The sequence below is a fragment of the Ostrea edulis genome, chromosome 2, assembly GCF_947568905.1.
Source record: "Ostrea edulis chromosome 2, xbOstEdul1.1, whole genome shotgun sequence".
NCBI classification, from domain to species: Eukaryota; Metazoa; Mollusca; class Bivalvia; order Ostreida; family Ostreidae; genus Ostrea; species Ostrea edulis.
This window is the reverse complement of record NC_079165.1, coordinates 21,783,162-21,803,144: the sequence shown is the minus strand read 5'-3', so window position 1 is coordinate 21,803,144 and position 19,983 is coordinate 21,783,162. Positions and strand designations below refer to the sequence as shown.

Sequence of the window (19,983 nt, the reverse complement as noted above, 5' to 3'; positions counted from 1 at the left end):
GGGATGAAGACACAAGTTCTCTTGTTCTGATCCGGATGATAAGTCCATTACAGAAGGTCCTGCGGTAGGACTCAGAAGACCGGCATTTTTAAGTATTTTTTCTGTCTGTTCTTTTTCCACTTGAAACACACTTTTCTTTCCAGCTTTGAAGAAATCAATTCTGAAATGATATAAAAGGGAATTTGTTTTCAAACAAAACTAAGGATTTTGTGTTTGTAAATATTGCAATTATCATAGATTACTTACATGTATTGTAATTATCCAATAGATTATCTGTATATTATAAGATTATCATAGAATTATCATTGACTACTTAGATGTATTGTAATCAGTATCTAGAGGGACACATTTATCATCACCTTTTCTTTTCATAACGTTAGTTTTCAGAAAGAAATATATAGCAAAATGACTTTAAGTAATAAAGGTATTCTAAAGTTGAAAGTTAATACAATCGTGCAATATACTTATAATTAAACACTGCAAAGAGATAAAGAAAATAAACATCACCATCACAAGACGATGGGATTCAGAGTTGATTCGGTGAATACAAACAAATGAAGACCTCAGTATATGTTGAACCTGAGGATTAAAAGCTAATTGAATTTGATCTATTAAAATTTTAATCCATTCAATCATTGCTTGATCATGACTAATCAATGTATGATTGTTTGAGCAAGTTGAAATGCACCAATAAATGTATGATTGTTTTAACTAGCTAAGTGTACCTACCAAAGTATACCAGTAATAAGAATGAACATTTTAAATGGTCAAAGATAAACAGGCAAGATTCCGAAATAAAGAACAATAAAATTCTGTGTATAACATCATAGAACCCATCTTAAGCTATCGTATGACATGTCACAACAACTCCATATTAAATGTATAAGACCTCTCGTCTCTCTCTCTCTCTCTCTCTCTCCAAAAATAGATACAAGTTTTACATGATATTCAAGTTTGAAATATTTCAAAGTCTAAGAATGTAAAACTAACATTGAATGCAAAAGAAAAAATAAAATTAAACACAATATACATTGTATTTGTGCTTTTGTTTCCTTGAATCCATTGTAAAATAAATTACATTGGTTTTCACAGACATGGAGGTGCAAGTGAACCCTATAATGAACAATTAAGATACTAATTACTTAATTACTATAATTATAAACCAATATGTACACATTGATTAATCAGAAATTTTATATAGAACACTGTCTTCATTTAAAGGGACTGGTTCACGATTTTTGATAAAAATATTTTTTTATTTTTGATGTTAAACATTAGAAATATAACTCATTTAATGTTGACAGTCAAAATTTTGACCTTCTGAATGCAAGAATGAAAGCAATATTTTAGCCTTAAATCTATGTTATGTAAACAAAGACTCGAGTCTTTTTATGTACACACACAAACAAGTGAACTATTGATTTTGTGATATAATGCATCTTAACGTTGAATAGTTACAAATTTTTACTATTAGATGACACATTTTACCCCAAAAATGCTTGAAATGTGAAAGATATAATAAATTTAGATCGTGTGTATGTGTATGTATGTATGTATGTATGTATATATGTGTATGTATATGTGTATAAAATGTTTTATACAGGACCACAATGTAAACTAGTCATTTGTACTAATTGTGCTATCCTGTCTAAATAAAAGAATTTATTATTAATATTATTATTATTATATCCATTTCTTTTGAAAATTTCGTAAATAATATCATACCGCAATCTTTGTTTACAAAACAAATAATAAACTCTCTAAAATGAGCTTCTGTGATGATGTATAACATTGATTTCCATATGAAATCTTTCAAACATATTAGACAGTAGATTTTGATCATTAAAAGTGAAAAACAAAATTTTGGGTAAAATCGTGAATCAGTCCCTTTAAGATAACAATGACCAAGGTGACAATAAATAAAAATTCATATCTATAATATTATCTAAAAGAATGCCGGGGGTGGGTGGGGTGAGTCCAGAAATAATTAAAAATGTTTAAAGTCTAAGGGCAATAACTGAAAATACGTCAACAGGCATGAGTCTTAAGTCATCAACATATTAATAAATATTTCAAATTTTAGCTCAGTATCTATAAGCACAGCACAAAAACCCTGGAAAATTAACTTTAATAGAATGATGGATGGAGAGGGATGACACAATATGCCCCAACCATTTCATAACTGGGGCATAAAAAAACTCTTTAGACATACTGTACCAATAAGAGAGAATGCATTTCCTAATCACAAAAGATTAAAACTCAAGATGTGTTTAAGACACAGGAATACCCCCTAAAAATAGTACATACAATAGACAGCTCTCATTACATGCACATTTCCCATTAGGAAGGTATTGTGACACATTTCCCATTAGGAAGGTATTGTGACACATTTACCTTTAGGGCGACACATTTACCATTAGGAAGGTATTGTGACACATTTACCATTAGGAAGGTATTGTGACACATTTACCTTTAGGGCGACACATTTACCATTAGGAAGGTATTGTGACACATTTACCATTAGGAAGGTACTGTGACACATTTACCATCAGGAAGGTATTGTGACACATTTACCATTAGGAAGGTATTGTGACACATTTACCATTAGGAAGGTATTGTGACACATTTACCATTAGGAAGGTATTGTGACACATTTACCATTAAGAAGGTCTTGTCACAATAAAGAACACCTATTATGAATAGTAAAACCCTCTCACTCACCCACAAACACTAACATTTTTATAAGTGGATCAACAGTCAATGGCAAAGGTCACAATGTTGACAAATGCAGGATTAATACTACAGGAATTAGATTTACTACAGGTCAAAATAACAAGGTCATCAAAGTGTTTGGAAAATTCCCACGGCACAATCTGAACACTCATTAAATCTTACTTGGAGACAATATGGAGTGATTTGCCAAAAAAAAACCCATGGAATCTGGTGAAAACTTCATGTTTATGCTCCGAAAATTTAACATTGAGACAATATTTCTATTCAAGCTCACATTGAATAAATAAAAATAAATTGCTTTGAAAGAGGAGGTTCTGGAATCCACGGATCCATGGACCTGAATGGTCATGTGACTACTAACAACAAAAATCCACGGGTCCATGGACCTGAATGGTCATGTGACTACGAACAACAAGAATCCACGGGTCCATGGACCTGAATGGTCATGTGACTACTAACAACAAGAATCCACGGGTCCATGGACCTGAATGGTCATGTGCCTACGAACAACAAGAATCCACGGGTCCATGGACCTGAATGGTCATGTGACTACGAACAACAAGAATCCACGGGTCCATGGACCTGAATGGTCATGTGACTACTAACAACAAGAATCCATGGGTCCATGGACCTGAATGGTCATGTGACTACTAACAACAAGAATCCATAGGTCCATGGACCTGAATGGTCATGTGACTACTAACAACAAGAATCCACGGGTCCATGGACTTGAATGGTCATGTGACTACACAACAAGAATCCATGGGTCCATGGACCTGAATGGTCATGTGACTACACAACAAGAATCCATGGGTCCATGGACCTGAATGGTCATGTGACTAGTATACAACAAGAATCCATAGGTCCATTGACTTGAATGGTCATGTGACTACTAACAACAAGAATCCATAGGTCCATGGACTTGAATGGTCATGTGACTACTAACAACAAGAATCCACGGATCCATGGACCTGAATGGCCATGTGACTACTACACAAGAAACTAAACTTAGAAGTGATGCTTGTTTTTGTTGCATCAAGTAGATCTCTCATCTGAGAAATACACTACATATGAAGTCCCTAATTTTCAAAAATCAATGTACACAATTACCAGGCACCTGTATACCAAAGCTGATAATACTCTGGCCACAACAGAAGGTTTCACAATGCTATAGGCCAATCCGAAAACATGAGTTATCTTTCCTTGATCCGGAACATAGTGCCCTTGCGTAACAGTAGTTTAAGACTTCCGGGTAGTATATTCGAGAAGCGTCATTATCAACAGTGCAGAAGACCGCAAAGATATTGCTGTATAATTTTACAGTAATCATGCCAACAAATATGTTAACGTTAATCAAAAATCCCAATGCATAAGTTTACTTCATACACGTGAAAATAACCAACTTTGCATGTAAAAATAATAGAAAATTAATGTTGTAAGTAGAGGAGGACCCCCCCCCCCCCCCCTCCCCGATGGAATGTTCTATCGTTAAAGTGATGTAATTTCCTACGGCGGGCCTGTCATGAGACGCAGTTAGATTATTCTAACTACCCTTCCCCCTCCCACTTTCCAGGATTTCACGTAATTTATGACTGAAATTAGTATATATTATATATTGCATACATTTCATCAGGATCTTTAGCCCATGTTTCAATAGTCAGATTTATAATAAAATATCAGAAGTTACTTGTTCAATATCAATGTAGTACATTCAGCGATAACAGTTCTGCCACGATGAACGTCTAGGTATGTCGGACTGACACTTCTGGATTTTGAAAATGTCCATCTCTTTGATTGGCGAGTAAAATTTATCCCAGCCTGTACTTGTAAGTGAGAGTCCACTGACAGATTTCCAGCTGACTACTCACAAATTTTATACAGTTTCAAATACAAGTATAACCATAAAGAAATTCATCGTCACAAACCATCTTTAAACTGACATTTACACATACAATTGTTTTGAAAATAAAATAACTTATAATTGAACGCCCTGAATTTATAGTCGGCAAGAGTGTGTACCTGTAAATACAGCCATTTGGGGTAAAATATTTGGAGTTTTACTCAAATTATTTTGTAAATTTGTGGCGAAAAGGGGGATCTAAATCTGTCATTGCAATTTCTGTTATGACACGATACGTGTCTATATATAATCACTTACATTTCAAGGGGGCTAAAACGAATAAAAGAGGGAAGATACAGAAACGTCAAAAGCATTCTATTGGGGGTTAAACTTACCTTCCCCCAGAAAGTACATTTGAGAATATACACCCCCCTCACGTTTTCGGAAAGGCCTATAGATAGAAAGTTAACATCCAAAAAACCAAAGCTTAAATGAGTAAAATGACAATAAAATAAAATAGTAATAATAATGATAAAAATTTACATGTATATAGAATTGCGTGTCTAACTTTGAAGTACAAAAATGTGATTTAATAAACCTCATTACCCTCTGAGCATGGAACAGCAGTCTTCACAAAAAACTTTGTGAAGCACAGGCCCTTCGGGCCTCTCAGTATAATAATTTTGCAAGCCCGAACAATATTTTAATAGCCCAAAATGTTTTTTCTAATTTGACCACTTGTCATTTGCAAGGTGCTGCATGCTGATTCTACACTATAGATACATGCATGATCTACTGTAGGAAAATACATATCAAGATGATCATAGTTAGAGAACAACTGACATTAAAAGGATTATCTCTTATTTTATTTTTAAACATATTAATCTCGCAGATGACATCAGCAGCTCATGTTCTACTTTGTTTTGTAAACACCACGTACAAAACATTTTGTTTTCTCCAGAATTAAATGTTAGTAAAGGCCCACCCTCGGTCCAATGGGGCATGAATTTTCGTTCTCTTTTTTCCTTGTATGACTGGTTTTTGTTTTATTTGGATCTGATGGTTGTGATTGCGAAATACGCTTGCGAGGTTTTGAATTTCACCGACGAGCCCCCTTCCTACACGGGCACTGGAAGTTAATGTAAATACATAGTATGTGCATGTATTTTTTATACATGCACATACTATATATTTACATTAACTTCCAGTGCCCGTGCCTCCCTATACTTCAGAAAAGGCAGCATGGTTGATTATTTTTCGATGCAAAATGTCACTGCTAAGTCATGACAAAGTCTGAGTCAATCTCACGATTTACTTGTAATATATACAAAACATACAATAAAACATTTACAGGCCCGCCGGACTCATGGGTTAAATATTTTTAGAAGCCCGATTCCGATTTTACTGGCCTTGGGCATCGGGCCACCGGTTAACGTCAAAGACTGGAACAAAGTGAAAGTCAAATTATTAGTACCAGTGCACATCAGACATACAAATAGCAAAATCTGCAGCTACACTTACAATGCATGTCTGATAAACTCCCAATAGATTCGGACCCTGAGGAGTCACTACGCATGATTCCATTGGGTAGATAATTCGTTGGAGCTTCGAATATTTCAGTATTTGTAACATGGTTATTCATCAAATTTCTGAAAAAATATGGCAGAAATGAAATAAGTGCAGTCCTTTCCTATTAGTGCACCCTCTTCCTGGCTTGTATTTCATCAGAAACAATATCAATCTGTGAAACCCAATATAATTGCAACAAGTTCTTCCTGAAAAGAAATAGCTGCCGATTGTAGGAATATATTTGGACAAACTCAGAGCTATAGACCCACCTCTCATAAAACCCCACAAGCTATAGACCCACCCCTCATAAAAACCCATGAGCTATAGACCCACCCCTCATAAAAACACACAAGCTATAGACCCACCCCTCATAAAAACCCACGAGCTATAGACCCACCTCTCATAAAAACCCACAAGCTATAGACCCACCCCTCATAAAAACCCACAAGCTATAGACCCACCCCTCATAAAAACCCACAAGCTATAGACCCACCCCTCATAAAAACCCACAAGCTATAGACCCACCCCTAATAAAAACCCACAAGCTAAAGACCCACCCCTCATAAAAACACACAAGCTATAGACCCATCCCTCGTAAAAACCCACAAGCTATAGACCCACCTTTCATAAAAACCCACAAGCTATAGACCCACCCCTCATAAAAACCCACAAGTTATAGACCCACCCCTCATAAAAACTCACAAGCTATAGACCCAACCTCATAATAACACACGAGCTATAGACCCACCCCTCATAAAAACCCACAAGCTATAGACCCACCCCTCATAAAAACCCACGAGCTATAGACCCACTCCTCATAAAAACCCATGAGCTATAGACCCACCCCTCATAAAAACATACCAGCTATAGACCCACCCCTCATAAAAACCTACGGGCTATAGATCCATCCCTAGATCCACCCCTCATAAAAACCTTCAATTTATGGTGCAGGTTTTACTGTGCATGGTTGAGGTCTTATACTGCTATATAATTCTGACATTGTCATCTCAATTCTTTAATATCCAAAACTTTCTAACATTTCCCACTATACTTGTATCCAAACATACTTTCAAACATCCATTAAAGCTCCATGCTAACCGAAAACTCACATCATTTGTTGACGTAGCAATGTTTAGGTACATGTAACAGGTTGATTTGACCACCAATGATTTTTTTATTTTTATTTTTTTTTATTATTTATTTACAAGGTACGTATTTGGTCTTCATTTATCATAAGCAAAAATAACTGATATAAAATGAAAAATTCCTCTTCATGTAAAATAATCTTTACACTATTTGTTCAGTGTAAAAACAAAGTAGTGGGAATGGGGACCAGACTATACAAATGAAAGCCATGATTTAAGTTCAATATTCAAACCTATTTAAACTAGTACTTATTGTAACGGGGACTGCTACAGATGTTCCCCAAACATTCCCCCCATTTAACAAATGGTGTCATTTATTTCAGCACAAGTGGTTTTGACCATTCCAAACTGTGAAACATGTGAATATATAACTATTTTATAACGTTCAGTCCATTTCATGCTAATACAAATCAGTTATAAAGATCTGAGAGTTTTCTGCACGTGCACGTACGTGCCTGCACGTGCTGATAAGTAATTTGACCATCTCGATACATTACAAGTCTTACTATATGAGTACAAGAGAAGTTTCACAACAGTTCAATGAAAAGCGAGAAATTAACGGCAACTCAAAACTACAAAGACTGAAGTCAATGCACGTGCATACACGTGCGCGTGAGTACGACACAGCAATTTTGTTGATGCTAATCAATAGACATTTGAACAATATACTTACTATATGAATTTGGTATTGATTGCTTCACTCATAAGAAAGTTATTGAGATTTCAAAATCGTCCAATCAGAATTAAGTGCACGTGCATGCGCGTGCAGATAAGTGATTTTGACACTATTAATAAATTGAGAGGCCCAAGACATACCTGCAACCTAAATTTCAAACCTATTCATTGCAATCTAAAATGTTATAGACCAATACTTGAATTTAGACATCAAAAATTACAATGCACGCGCATTCACGCGCACGCGATTTTGATAAGGGAATATTTGGTGACACCACTTAATAGGCATTCATATCATAGATCTACAGGGTAAATTTAAATTCATTTGAGTTTTTAATTCAAAAGTTATGGCCATTTTAGTACCCGAAAAATGAAAGAAAAGCTATGCACGTGCATACACGCGCACGTGAGTATGACTCACCATCAATGTTGATGTCATTCAATAGACATTTGATAGATAAGCTTACAGTATAAACTTCATATTGTTTCCATCATTTATAAGAAAGTTATGGCGATTTCAAAATCGTCCAATCAGAATTTAGCACACGTCCATGCACGTGCTTGATAGTAATTATGACTGTACAAGTTTGTTGAAGATATCAAGATACATATACAATACAAGTTTGAAAAGATTTTGACAAAAAACAAAAAAGTTATGGTCATTGAAAGAATTGAACCTTCAAATGTCAATGCACGTGCGTGCGCATGCGCGTTTTCAATTTTTATAACATAGATCTGTAGATACATGTATTTGGCATGTCTACCTATACTGTAAATATCATTAAATTGCCTTAATTTACATGAAAGTTATAAACGGTTTTGTATTATCCTATCAAATTAAAGCACTTGTGCATGCGCGTGTAATATTGAAATTTTGACGATGCCAAACGGTTAAGGGTCTCAAATTATACCTACAATATAAATATCAAACGATTTCATTGAAAAATAAAAAAGTTAGACACATTCCAAAGTTTGTAAACAAAAAATCCAATGCACATGCTATACGTATGCTATACTATCATCCTATAAAGGTTTCATCTTGATCCCTCGAGTAGTTTCTGAGAACACTCGTGGACAAATAAAGGTCACAAGAAGAAAGAAAAATAATAATAATAAGAAACAGAGTGCCATTTTGATAATGGAATATTTGCTTACATCATTTAATAGGCATTCATATCACACATTTACAGGGTAAATTTGAATTCATTTGAGTTTTTAATTCAATAGTTATGGCCATTTAAGTAATCAAAAAAACAAAACAAACTATGCACGTGCATACACGCACACGTGAGTAGGACTGAGCATCAATGTTGGTGTTGTTCAATAGACATTTGATAGATATACTTACAGCATGAATCTCATATTGTTTCCATCAATTATAAGAAAGTGATGGCGATTTGAAAATCGTCCAATCAGAATTTAGTACACGTGCATGCATGTGCTGGATAGTAATTATGACTATATACAATTTTTAAGAATTCCAAGATACATATCCAACCCTAGTTTCAAACGATTTTGACAAGAAATAAAAAAGTCATGGCCATTGAAAGAATTGAACCTTCAAAAGACAATGCACATGCGTGCGTACGTGCATTTGCAATTTTTAATACATCGATCTGTAGATATTTGGCATTTCTACCTATCATGTAAATATCATCAGATTTCCTTTATTGACATGAGAGTTATTTACGGTTTTGTATTATCCAATCAAATTGAAACACACGTGCATGCGCATGTAAAATCTAATTTTGACCATGCCAAACAGTTAAGGGTCTCAAGTTATATTTACAACATAAATCTCAAACGATTTCATTGAAAAATAAAAAAGTTAGACTGATTCCAAAATTTGTAAACAAAAAATCCAATGCACGTGCATTCACATGCATGCATTTTCATGCAAAATGACATTCGTTCCGCACATCTACATATGCTATACTATCATCCTAAAAAAGGTTTCATCTTGATCCCTTGAGCAGTTTCTGAGAACACTCGTGGACAAAAAAGTCACAAGAAGAAAGAAAGAATAATAATAATAACGAGCTATAACTGTGTTGGGATGCCAACACAAATGTCTCCGAACACCTCCCCATGTCAGAAATGCTTTTTGATGCCAGATATGCACTCAGGATCCTCCAAAAACCCTAGAAACTAAATTTGGTTGAAATCCGACGGATTTGATTTTTGGCTGCCATTTTCTTCAATGGCGGCCATTTTGAAACATTTGAAAATAGATTGGAAGGAAATACTGATGCTAGAAATGAACTGTGGACCCTCCAATTACCCCAGAAATCAAATGTTGTAGAGATTTTAACATTTTGAAATATTTTGGTATATGGCGGCCATTTTGAAAATGGCGGCTCAAAATTTTTTTTTGATGGTGGGAATGAACTCAGGGTCACCAAATTACCCTAGAAGTAAAATTTGGTTGAAATCCGACAACCTTGATTTTTTTTACGTTTTTGGCCGCCATTTTGAAAATTTCGAAAGTTGATTGCACCCCTCCTCATGACCCCCTATCACCTCACAAAGTTTGAAGTGGATCTGTTGAAACACTTTCATAAAATCGAGCGGACAAATTTCTCTGGAAAGAAGAGGAATAAAAAGAAGAAGAAGAAGAAGAAAATAAGAATAATAAGAAACGGAGCAAAAACAATATGTCTCCGACACTTTGTGTTCGGAGACATAATAATAATAAGAAACCGAGTAAAACCAATATGTTCCCAAACTTTGTTGGGGAACATAACAATTATCATTAAACCAAACATAGATACATGTATTATTGTTTACAAGTATGGAAATGAACTGGGGTTTATTTGGCTGGCAAACATGGCTTCGTCAACAAACATAACAATTTAAAGTTGTGAGTCATTGGTTCAAATGAGATTTTTTAATGATTGTTTGAAGGTATGTTTAGCCATAAGTGTAGTGAGAAAAATGTTAGGAATTAATTTTGAGTCAGCAGTGCAAGAATACAATGACATAAAATCTCAACCTTGCAGCAAAACAAGAGGTACTGTGAGCAATGCTCACTAAGAATACCCCCCGCTTACCCCAATCTCCCAAAGGGTGTTGGTAATAGGTAAAACTTCAGTATTATGATCCAAAAGGTATCTAGGAACACAGCATCTCCATGCGATGAAAAAAGCCATTAAAGAATTTAAATGGAAACCATATTGCTATTTCGATGTCCAGTGCGCGTGACTTTTGACCCCAAAATCGATAGGGAACATCTTCATCCCATGGGTAGTCCATATGTATGATATGGTGACTGTAGGTGGAAAGGATAACGCTTTAGAGCCTGGAAACCATATTGCTACTTCGATGTCCAGTACGCTTGACCTTTGACCTTTTGACCCCAAAATCGATAGGGAACATCTTCATCCCATGGGTAGTCCATATGTATGATATGGTGACTGTAGGTGGAAAGGATAACGCTTTAGAGCCCGGAAACCATATTGCTACTTCGATGTCCAGTGCACTTGACCTTTGAACTTTTGACCCCAAAATCGATAGGGAACATCTTCATCCCATGGGTAGTCCATATGTATGATATGGTGATGGTAGGTGGAAAGGATAATGCTTTAGAGCCCAGATACCTTTGCGTTTACAGACGGACGGACGGACAGACAGACAGACAACCCGATTCCAGTATACCCCCCCACAACTTGTTGCGGGGGTATAAAAAGCTGTGCCATAAATCGAAAGTTTTTATAAGGGGTGGACCTGTAGCTTTCTCATCTATCCATATAGTTTCCCCAAAGAGCTACAATTCTGCAGTTAGAAAAAGACTACATCCACTTCTCAATACAGGATACTAAAGAACATTAGCATCTGTCTCTATTCAATTGATAAAGATACAATATACATTGTATATTCCATATCAATTTTTTGCATAGACTCTCCTACAATATACAGTACTGATATATTGAAATCTGAAGTCTTAACTTTATATGCCCGTATTATGCCGATTGTCAGGGATCACTGTCTTTTATACTTCAGAATAAATCTCAGTTTTAATCAATGTGTGGTTTTAGCCAATCTGATTAAAACCAGATTCTCGATCCGCTCCTCTATTGGCCATGTCACACTTCTAAATGACATGGCCAATAGAGGAGCGGATCAAAGATCTAGTTTTAATCAGATTGGGTTTTAGCTGGTTAAAATTTTTCTATCACATGGTAGATAAGATTGATTCTTACTTAGCACAAATTCAACAGAAACTGTAACAGAAGAAAATCTTCCTGAAATAAGACTTTACTTACTCAATTTCTATCATTGGGGAGGGGAGGGGGGCTTTACAAATTACTAAAATCTAGCCAAAGAAACTTCAACAAGCACCTTGCAATTTCATTTTCTTAACACAATTATGATAAAGCACTCGGTCAACAAATTTCACACTTCTTACTTTCCGAACCTTTATCTTTGAAGATATCTAAAGATTTTATTGACGTCTTTTCTACGAAGGTTTCAACATCAATCTCTTTTCTCTGAAGATATCATGAATCCCTTTTTTCTGAAGATTTTATCGACTGACCTATCATAAATGATTCCATCCACTCCCTTTTGCTTCAGTGTGTTAATAGCATTACAATCATTGTTGTCTTCTCCCCAGCAAAACAAAATCAGCTTGGCTTCTTTCACTTTATCAATCTTCTCCATATTTCGAAACAGGGTTGAGGTGAGAACATCAATTCCCTGCAAAAAATAGTAGGTATAGCTACCATGATACACATTTTTTATTTTCTTTCTTTTGTGTGTGTGTGTGTGTGTGTGTGTGTGTGTGTGGGGGGGGGGGGGGGGGGGGGGGGGGGGGGGGGGGGGGCTAAATTAGTATGTACAGAAATCCAGCACATTACAACATGTCTTTAAAGCATCTTATTCTTATGAAGTACAACTACAAAAATAAGGTGTGAACTTTGCATACCTATGACTAATTAATTCATTTTCAAAAACTTCCACTGATTTCTAAATAAAAGTCCAATTATTTCTAGCGCTAAAACAAATAAGGTTCTGTTATCTCCTCCCCCCCCCTCCCCCATTACAAAATTATCTAAGTTACATAAACTATTTTTACTGTCAATAAACAAATATGACGTGAACAGTAGTGAAAAGAAATGATGAATTTATATACCGTGAGGCTGAGGGATGTTTCCCATTTAGATGATTGATCAGATTTAATGTTGTGTCTTTATATATAAGGGAACAGAGATGGGGTGATTACATTGTAAATGTAATTGATTACGATTACTTTGAAAATCTATGATTACGATTACGATTACACATATTTTGAAAGTAATTGATTACAATTACGATTACTGTGAAAAGTAATCATGATTACATGCTTTTGAACAATATATGAGTATCAGAAGTCCATGTCATAAATATTTATAGTGAAAGGTAGATCTACTCAGATGAACTGCTTAATCTTCAAAGGATTTTTCCATAGTGATCTATGTTTGAAGTATTAGTATAAACAAATCCACAGAAAAGATGAAAGATGCTAATTAACAATAGAGCACAGTATAGTGAACTACTAATTAGGAGTGAGCTCATACTCATTAAGTAACAATAGATCAATGAGATGTACAGTAAATGATACAGGGTATACTAGTTCAGATTATTAAGTTTAATTTAAACAGATTTAGACCTTAGTTGCTATTGATACATGCAAATACTGTAAGTATAATATCATATAGATATGGATAAATCTTATGATGGCACACATAACATACATAAGCTCTAACTGTTATCTATTAAATAATTATTTTAATATAAATATAAAGTAATCATTGTAATCATTATTGTAATCATAAATTACGAATACTTTGCCAAAGTAATTGATTACGATTACGATTACTTTGCTTTAAAAACAAATGTAATCAATTACGATTACTTAAAAAAATGTAATCGATTGTAATCAATTACGATTACTGATTACGATTACCCCATCTCTGTAAGGGAAATGGTATCAAGTGGACTTAATTTGCATATAGCTCTGTCTTTGCTCTCGTTAAGAGAGAAATGCTCCCATACCCAATTTCTCTTTTCCATTGTGACAAAATACCAGAATGCTGCACACTTTATATCATTGTATGAATTTCCATTTGGGTAGTGGACACATAATCATATATTTGAATACTAAATTTCCATTTGAATATTCATGATTTACTATTCATTCACAAATATTCAAACATGTTTCAGCTCTATTTATTTCTTTATCAGACATTTTACCAAGATATTGGAGAATTCAGCAAAGTGAATCGCTATGTCGATAGATCTGGTTCTCAAATCAACATATGGAACATATTTGTCTACATCCTCTCCATTCGTGAGCAAAAGCGTTGGGAATTTATTCTGCTTTCTCTGCAATCTGAAAAATTTCGGACATTAATGACAGTCAAAATTGCACCAACACTCACTGTATACAAATACAAAATGCCTAGAAGATTTATAGGACGGAAAAAAGACCTACAGAATGCATATGTCTGGATCAAAACTGGAGAAGACGACCCGTCGATGACCTGCTGACCGCATGACCACCCTCAGTATGATATCAACATACTTGTTTCTGTCACAGAAATTGGTTTCCTCAACCTTTCCATCCTACAATTCAGGTCAAGGTTATTTCTTTATAAAAACTACAAAAGTAACTGAACAAATTGTTTTCTCCCTCACAAGATCAAATAAGCATACATCTAGATCATTTTTCAAGCATTACAGGTAAACCTCTGGTTGGTATATTACAAGTGAATTTCTGATTGAGAATAGATACAATGTATATATTACAGGTACACTGTACATTTCGAAACAAGACGTGTTTGTGAAACACTGATACCACTGCAGGACAGCAAAGTTGATAATGGCCAAGGTTAAAGACTTTCAAAAGTAGGTCAAATCCCAGGGTCAAGGTCTAGAGATCAAAACCTTAAGTACCCTAAGAAAGGCCTTGTCACAAGGAATACACATGTAAAATATTTAAGCCCTATCACTAATCATTAAAGAGTTATGGCCAAGGTTAAAGTTTTTGTGGAAAAACACAGACCAAACACTATATGCTTCCAAATCTCCGATTATGGGAGCATAAAAACTATATTCCAAAAGATATCAAAACCTTTGAAAACTAACTACACACCACTTTCTCCAGCGGATATTTAATTTCCACGTTGAATCCTGTTGTTGGGTTAACAGCTTCAAATACTCTCTCCAGTGTCGGAAATGGTTGTAAATCTGAGGGATCTACATCGTCATCGTGTATGTCATCTGAAAAAGACAGAAGTTTGTGATTCATGGTAGAGCTCTGGGCTAGTGTTTTAGTGTATGCTAGTGTGTGTGGAGTGGGTGTGTTTCAATTCTCACATTCCTGTCATTAGTTGTATGTATTTCTTGTTCTCATCATGTTGAAATTGCAGAGAGCATGATTCTGATGTTTGTAGCAACTTACCGATATGTACTTTCCCTACATCTGTACATTTAGCATATATGTACATTATCATTATACTATGTCATTGTATATAATATACATCACAAATGTGATTTGAGACATACATGTAAAATGTTGCATCATTGTATAATTTTTATCGTTCAATATGTACATGTAAGTCCAATTCAACTTAATTAATAGATTATCATCCAGGGTCACAAAAAAATATGGGTCGGGTGGGAGGATTTTATCTAGTAAGGTTAATGTTTTCAAAAGTAGGTCTAACTTCAAAGTCAAGGGAAAACTAATTCTAATTGTAACGGGGACCGTTACATATGTTCCCCAAACCAAGTGATGTCCTTGTTAATCTATAGCAAAAAATCATTTTATTTTAGCCTTTAATTACATGTAGTACGTTCAATATGGTCATTTCAGTACCAAGAAACGAAAGAAAGCGTTGCACGTACATACACGCACACGCGTGTATGATTCCGAATTTTTGTTGATGTCGTTCAACAGGCATTTGTATCATATACCCACAGTATGAATTTCATAACGTTTCCACCAAATATAAGGAAGTTATAGCGATTTTAAAATCGTCCAATCAGAATTCAGCACACGTGCATGCACGTGCTGAGCAGTAATTCTAACCACAGCAATTTGTAAGGAGTACTAAGACACATCTAAACCCCTAATATCAATAGAGTTTAATGAAAAACAAAAACGTTATCATCCTTTAAAAATTGAACATTTGAAAAATGTTGCACGCGCATGCGCGTGGGCATTTTTTTGTTACACCATTATATAGATACACATATTGTCTACGTATGCTGTGAATATCATCTCATTCGCTTCATAAATAAGATAGTTACAAACGTTTTAGTACTATCCAATCAAAATGAAGCGCACGTGCATGTGCGTGCAAATTGATAATTTTGACCATGAAAATCAGTTAAGGGTCTCAATATCTACCTATGATATGAATATCAAGCCATTTCAATGAACAACAAAAAAGTTAGACTGATTCCAAAGTTAGTGAACAAATTTTGTAATGCACGTGCATGCGTGCGCGTGAAGACAAAATAACTATAATTTTTCATATCTACGAATGATATGCTATCATCCTATTCAGGTTTCATATCGATCCCTTTAATATTCTGATTTTCCATTTTTTGTACCAAAATTGCAGTGCATGTGCACGCGCGTGCATGCACGTGCAGACAAAATGACTATCACTATGCACATCTACAAATGCTATACTATTATCCTGGAAAGTTTCATATCGATCCCTTTTGTAGTTTTTGAGAACACTACCGGACAAAAAAGTACCGGAGAAAAAGAATAATAAAAATAATAACGAGCTATAACTGTGTTGGGATGCCAACACAAATGTCTCCGAATACCTCCCCATGTCAGAAATGGTTTTTGATGCCAGATATGGACTCAGAATCCTCTATAAACCCTAGGAAGTAAATGAAGTTGAAATCCGACGGACTTGATTTTTGGCCGCCATTTTCTTCAAGGGCGGCCATTTTGAAACATTCAAAAATAGATAGGAAGGAAATACTGATGTTAGAAAAGAACTGTGGACCCTCAAGTGACCCCTGAGAACCCAAATGTTGTAAAGATTTTAACACTTTCAAATATTTCAGTATATGGCGGCCATTTTGAAAATGGCGGCTCAAAAAAAAATGTTGATGGTGGAAATGGACTCGGGGTCACAATATTACCCTAGAAATAAAATTTGGTTGAAATCCGACAACTTTGATTTTTTGACGTTTTTGGCGGCCATTTTGAAAATTTCAAAAGTTGATTGCACCCCTCCTTATGACCCCCTATCAGCTCACAAAGTTTGAAGTTGATAAGTCGAAGCACTTTCATATAATCGGTCGGACAAATTTCTCACTAAAGAAGAGGAAAAATAAGAAGAAAAGAATAATAATACGAACGAGCTATAACTGTGTTGGGATGCCAACACAAATGTCTCCGAATACCTCCCCATGTCAGAAATGGTTTTTGATGCCAGATATGGACTCAGAATCCTCCATAAACCCTAGGAAGTAAATGAAGTTGAAATCCGACGGACTTGATTTTTGGCCGCCATTTTCTTCAATGGCGGCCATTTTGAAACATTCAAAAATAGATAGGAAGGAAATACTGATGTTAGAAAAGATCTGTGGACCCTCAAGTGACCCCAGAACCCAAATGTTGTAAAGATTTTAACACTTTCAAATATTTCAGTATATGGCGGCCATTTTGAAAATAGCGGCTCAAAAAAAAATGTTGATGGTGGAAATGGACTCGGGGTCACAATATTACCCTAGAAATAAAATTTGGTTGAAATCCGACAACTTTGATTTTTTGACGTTTTTGGCGGCCATTTTGAAACGGCGGCCATTTTGAAAATTTCAAAAGTTGATTGCACCCCTCCTTATGACCCCCTATCAGCTCACAAAGTTTGAAGTTGATCAGTCGAAGCACTTTCATATAATCGGTCGGACTAATTTCTCACTAAAGAAGAGGAAAAATAAGAAGAAAAGAATAATAATAAGAACTAGAAATGATCTCGTTGCGAGCAACGAATAGGTCTTCCATCCAATTTCTGACGAGATGGGATCTTAACTGGAAGAATTCATTTAGTGAAGAATGACTATACATGAAAGAAATAAACACGCACATGTAAGACATGATTTATCAATTATAAACAATTTCGGTTTTATTTTATTCACTTTCGAGTATATCAGGAGTCCATAAAACGATTAAAAATCCCCAAATGGACAGCGTAGGAACCCACACTAAAACTTTCCATGAAAAATACTGAGTTTTCGAACCACTTCCGGTTTCTAACCACCAACTTCCGGTGGAATGGTATGACTTGTTACACTCTATCAAATAATGTTATGAACATTAGAATTTAAAAAAAATGAAAAATTACATATTTTTATGGTACTTCCGGTGGATGACGGAAGTGACGGCAACAAAATTGAAACACGTATGTCACATTTACAAGACACCACCTAACATTTCTGAAAGTTTCAAGACTCAATCTTTGATTATTTATAAGAAAACGCCATCAGAAAAAAACCCCGGAAATCGTAGATATTTAACGAACGGAAGTGAATTTAAAAAAAAACCAATTAACTATACTCTAAAGATGGAGGATGTCATTTACATATGTGAAAATCATATGAAACACTTGATTTATAAGCGAGAAATATGATAGTAAAGAAAATAATTTTTGAAAGTTTTTCTTTAAAAACCGGAAGTTGTTGTTTAAACTTCCGTTAAGTGTTACATTTTCTGAAACTCCAAAAGACACTTACTTATTCCATGCACATTTTGTTTCAAAAGCATAAAGTTGATATTTAACGTTTCTTTTGTTCACTTCCGGTGACGGCCGGAAGTGTCGGAGGACAATGATGAACTTTATTACAAAGTTAAAGGTCACTATATATCATCCCTGAAAGTTTCAAGACTCATTCGTTAAGAGTCTATGAGAAAATGCCCGGACAAAATGTCATTTGAAAAACAGAAATTCGGCCGTAACTTGCGACCGGAAGTGAATTTTGAAATAATGTTCTCTTGAGATGGATAATGTCAATAATATCTGTAAATATCGTATTAAAAGATTGATAAATAAGCGAGATATACGAGGACAAAGAAAGACGAATTTTTCGAAGTTTTTCTCTAAAAACCGAAAATTGCTGGTTAAACTTCCGGTAAGTCTAACATTTTCTGAAACTCCAAAAGACACTTAATTATTTCAAGCACACATTTTGTTTGAAAAGTGTAAATTTATTTGACGTTTCTTTCGTTCACTTTCGGTGGCGGCCGGAAGTGACGGATGACAATTATAAATCTTTTTAGAAACCTACAAGTCACCACCAATCATATCCTGAAAGTTGAAAGACTCTATTATTAACCGTTTATGAAAAAACGGCCCACGAAAATGTCATTTGAAAAACGGAAATTCGGCCCTAACTCGCGACCGGAAGTGAATTTTGAAAAAGTATTAAAAGGGTATCCCAGAGATGGATAATGTCAATAATATCTGTCATAATCTATCATCCCTGAAAGTTTGAAGACTCAATCATTAACCGTTTATCAGTAAACGCCCGGACAAAATATCATTTGAAAAACAGAAATTCGGCCGTAACTTGTGACCGGAAGTGAATTTTGAAATAGTGTTACAGAGTTCTCTTAAGATGCATAATGTCAATAATATCTGTAAATATCGTATGAAAAGTTTGATAAATAAACGAGATATACGAGGACAAAGAAAGACCATTTTTTCTAAGTTTTTCTCTAAAAACCGGAAGTTGTTGGTTAAACTTCCGGTAAGTCTAACATTTTCTGAAACGCCGAAAGATATCTAATTAATCTATGCAAGTTTTGTTTCCAAAGCATTAGTTTGAAATTTGACGTTTCTTTTGTTCACTTCCGTTGACGGACGGAAGTTACGGATTGCAATGAAAATACCCTACTGCACAGCTACAAGTCACCATCGATCATCCCTGAAAGTTTGAAGACCCAATTTTTAACCGTTTATGAGAAAATGCCCGGACAAAATGTCATTTGAAAAACGGAAATTCGGCCGTAAC

General features: G+C 35.1%; 1 protein-coding gene across 1 annotated transcript in view; it reads right to left on the bottom strand.

Annotated features, from left to right (window-relative positions):
- LOC125678919 (glycerophosphocholine phosphodiesterase GPCPD1-like) overlaps nucleotides 1-19,983 on the bottom strand; it is a 66,076-nt gene that overhangs the window by 12,852 nt on the left and 33,241 nt on the right. Inside the window, exons 14-18 of the mRNA XM_056156407.1 lie at nucleotides 15,095-15,222; nucleotides 14,435-14,565; nucleotides 14,194-14,332; nucleotides 12,497-12,657; nucleotides 21-160 (exon numbers count right to left, since the gene is read on the bottom strand). Of these exons, the coding sequence (XP_056012382.1) occupies nucleotides 21-160; nucleotides 12,497-12,657; nucleotides 14,194-14,332; nucleotides 14,435-14,565; nucleotides 15,095-15,222 (699 nt within the window). The remainder of the gene's footprint in view (nucleotides 1-20; nucleotides 161-12,496; nucleotides 12,658-14,193; nucleotides 14,333-14,434; nucleotides 14,566-15,094; nucleotides 15,223-19,983) is intronic.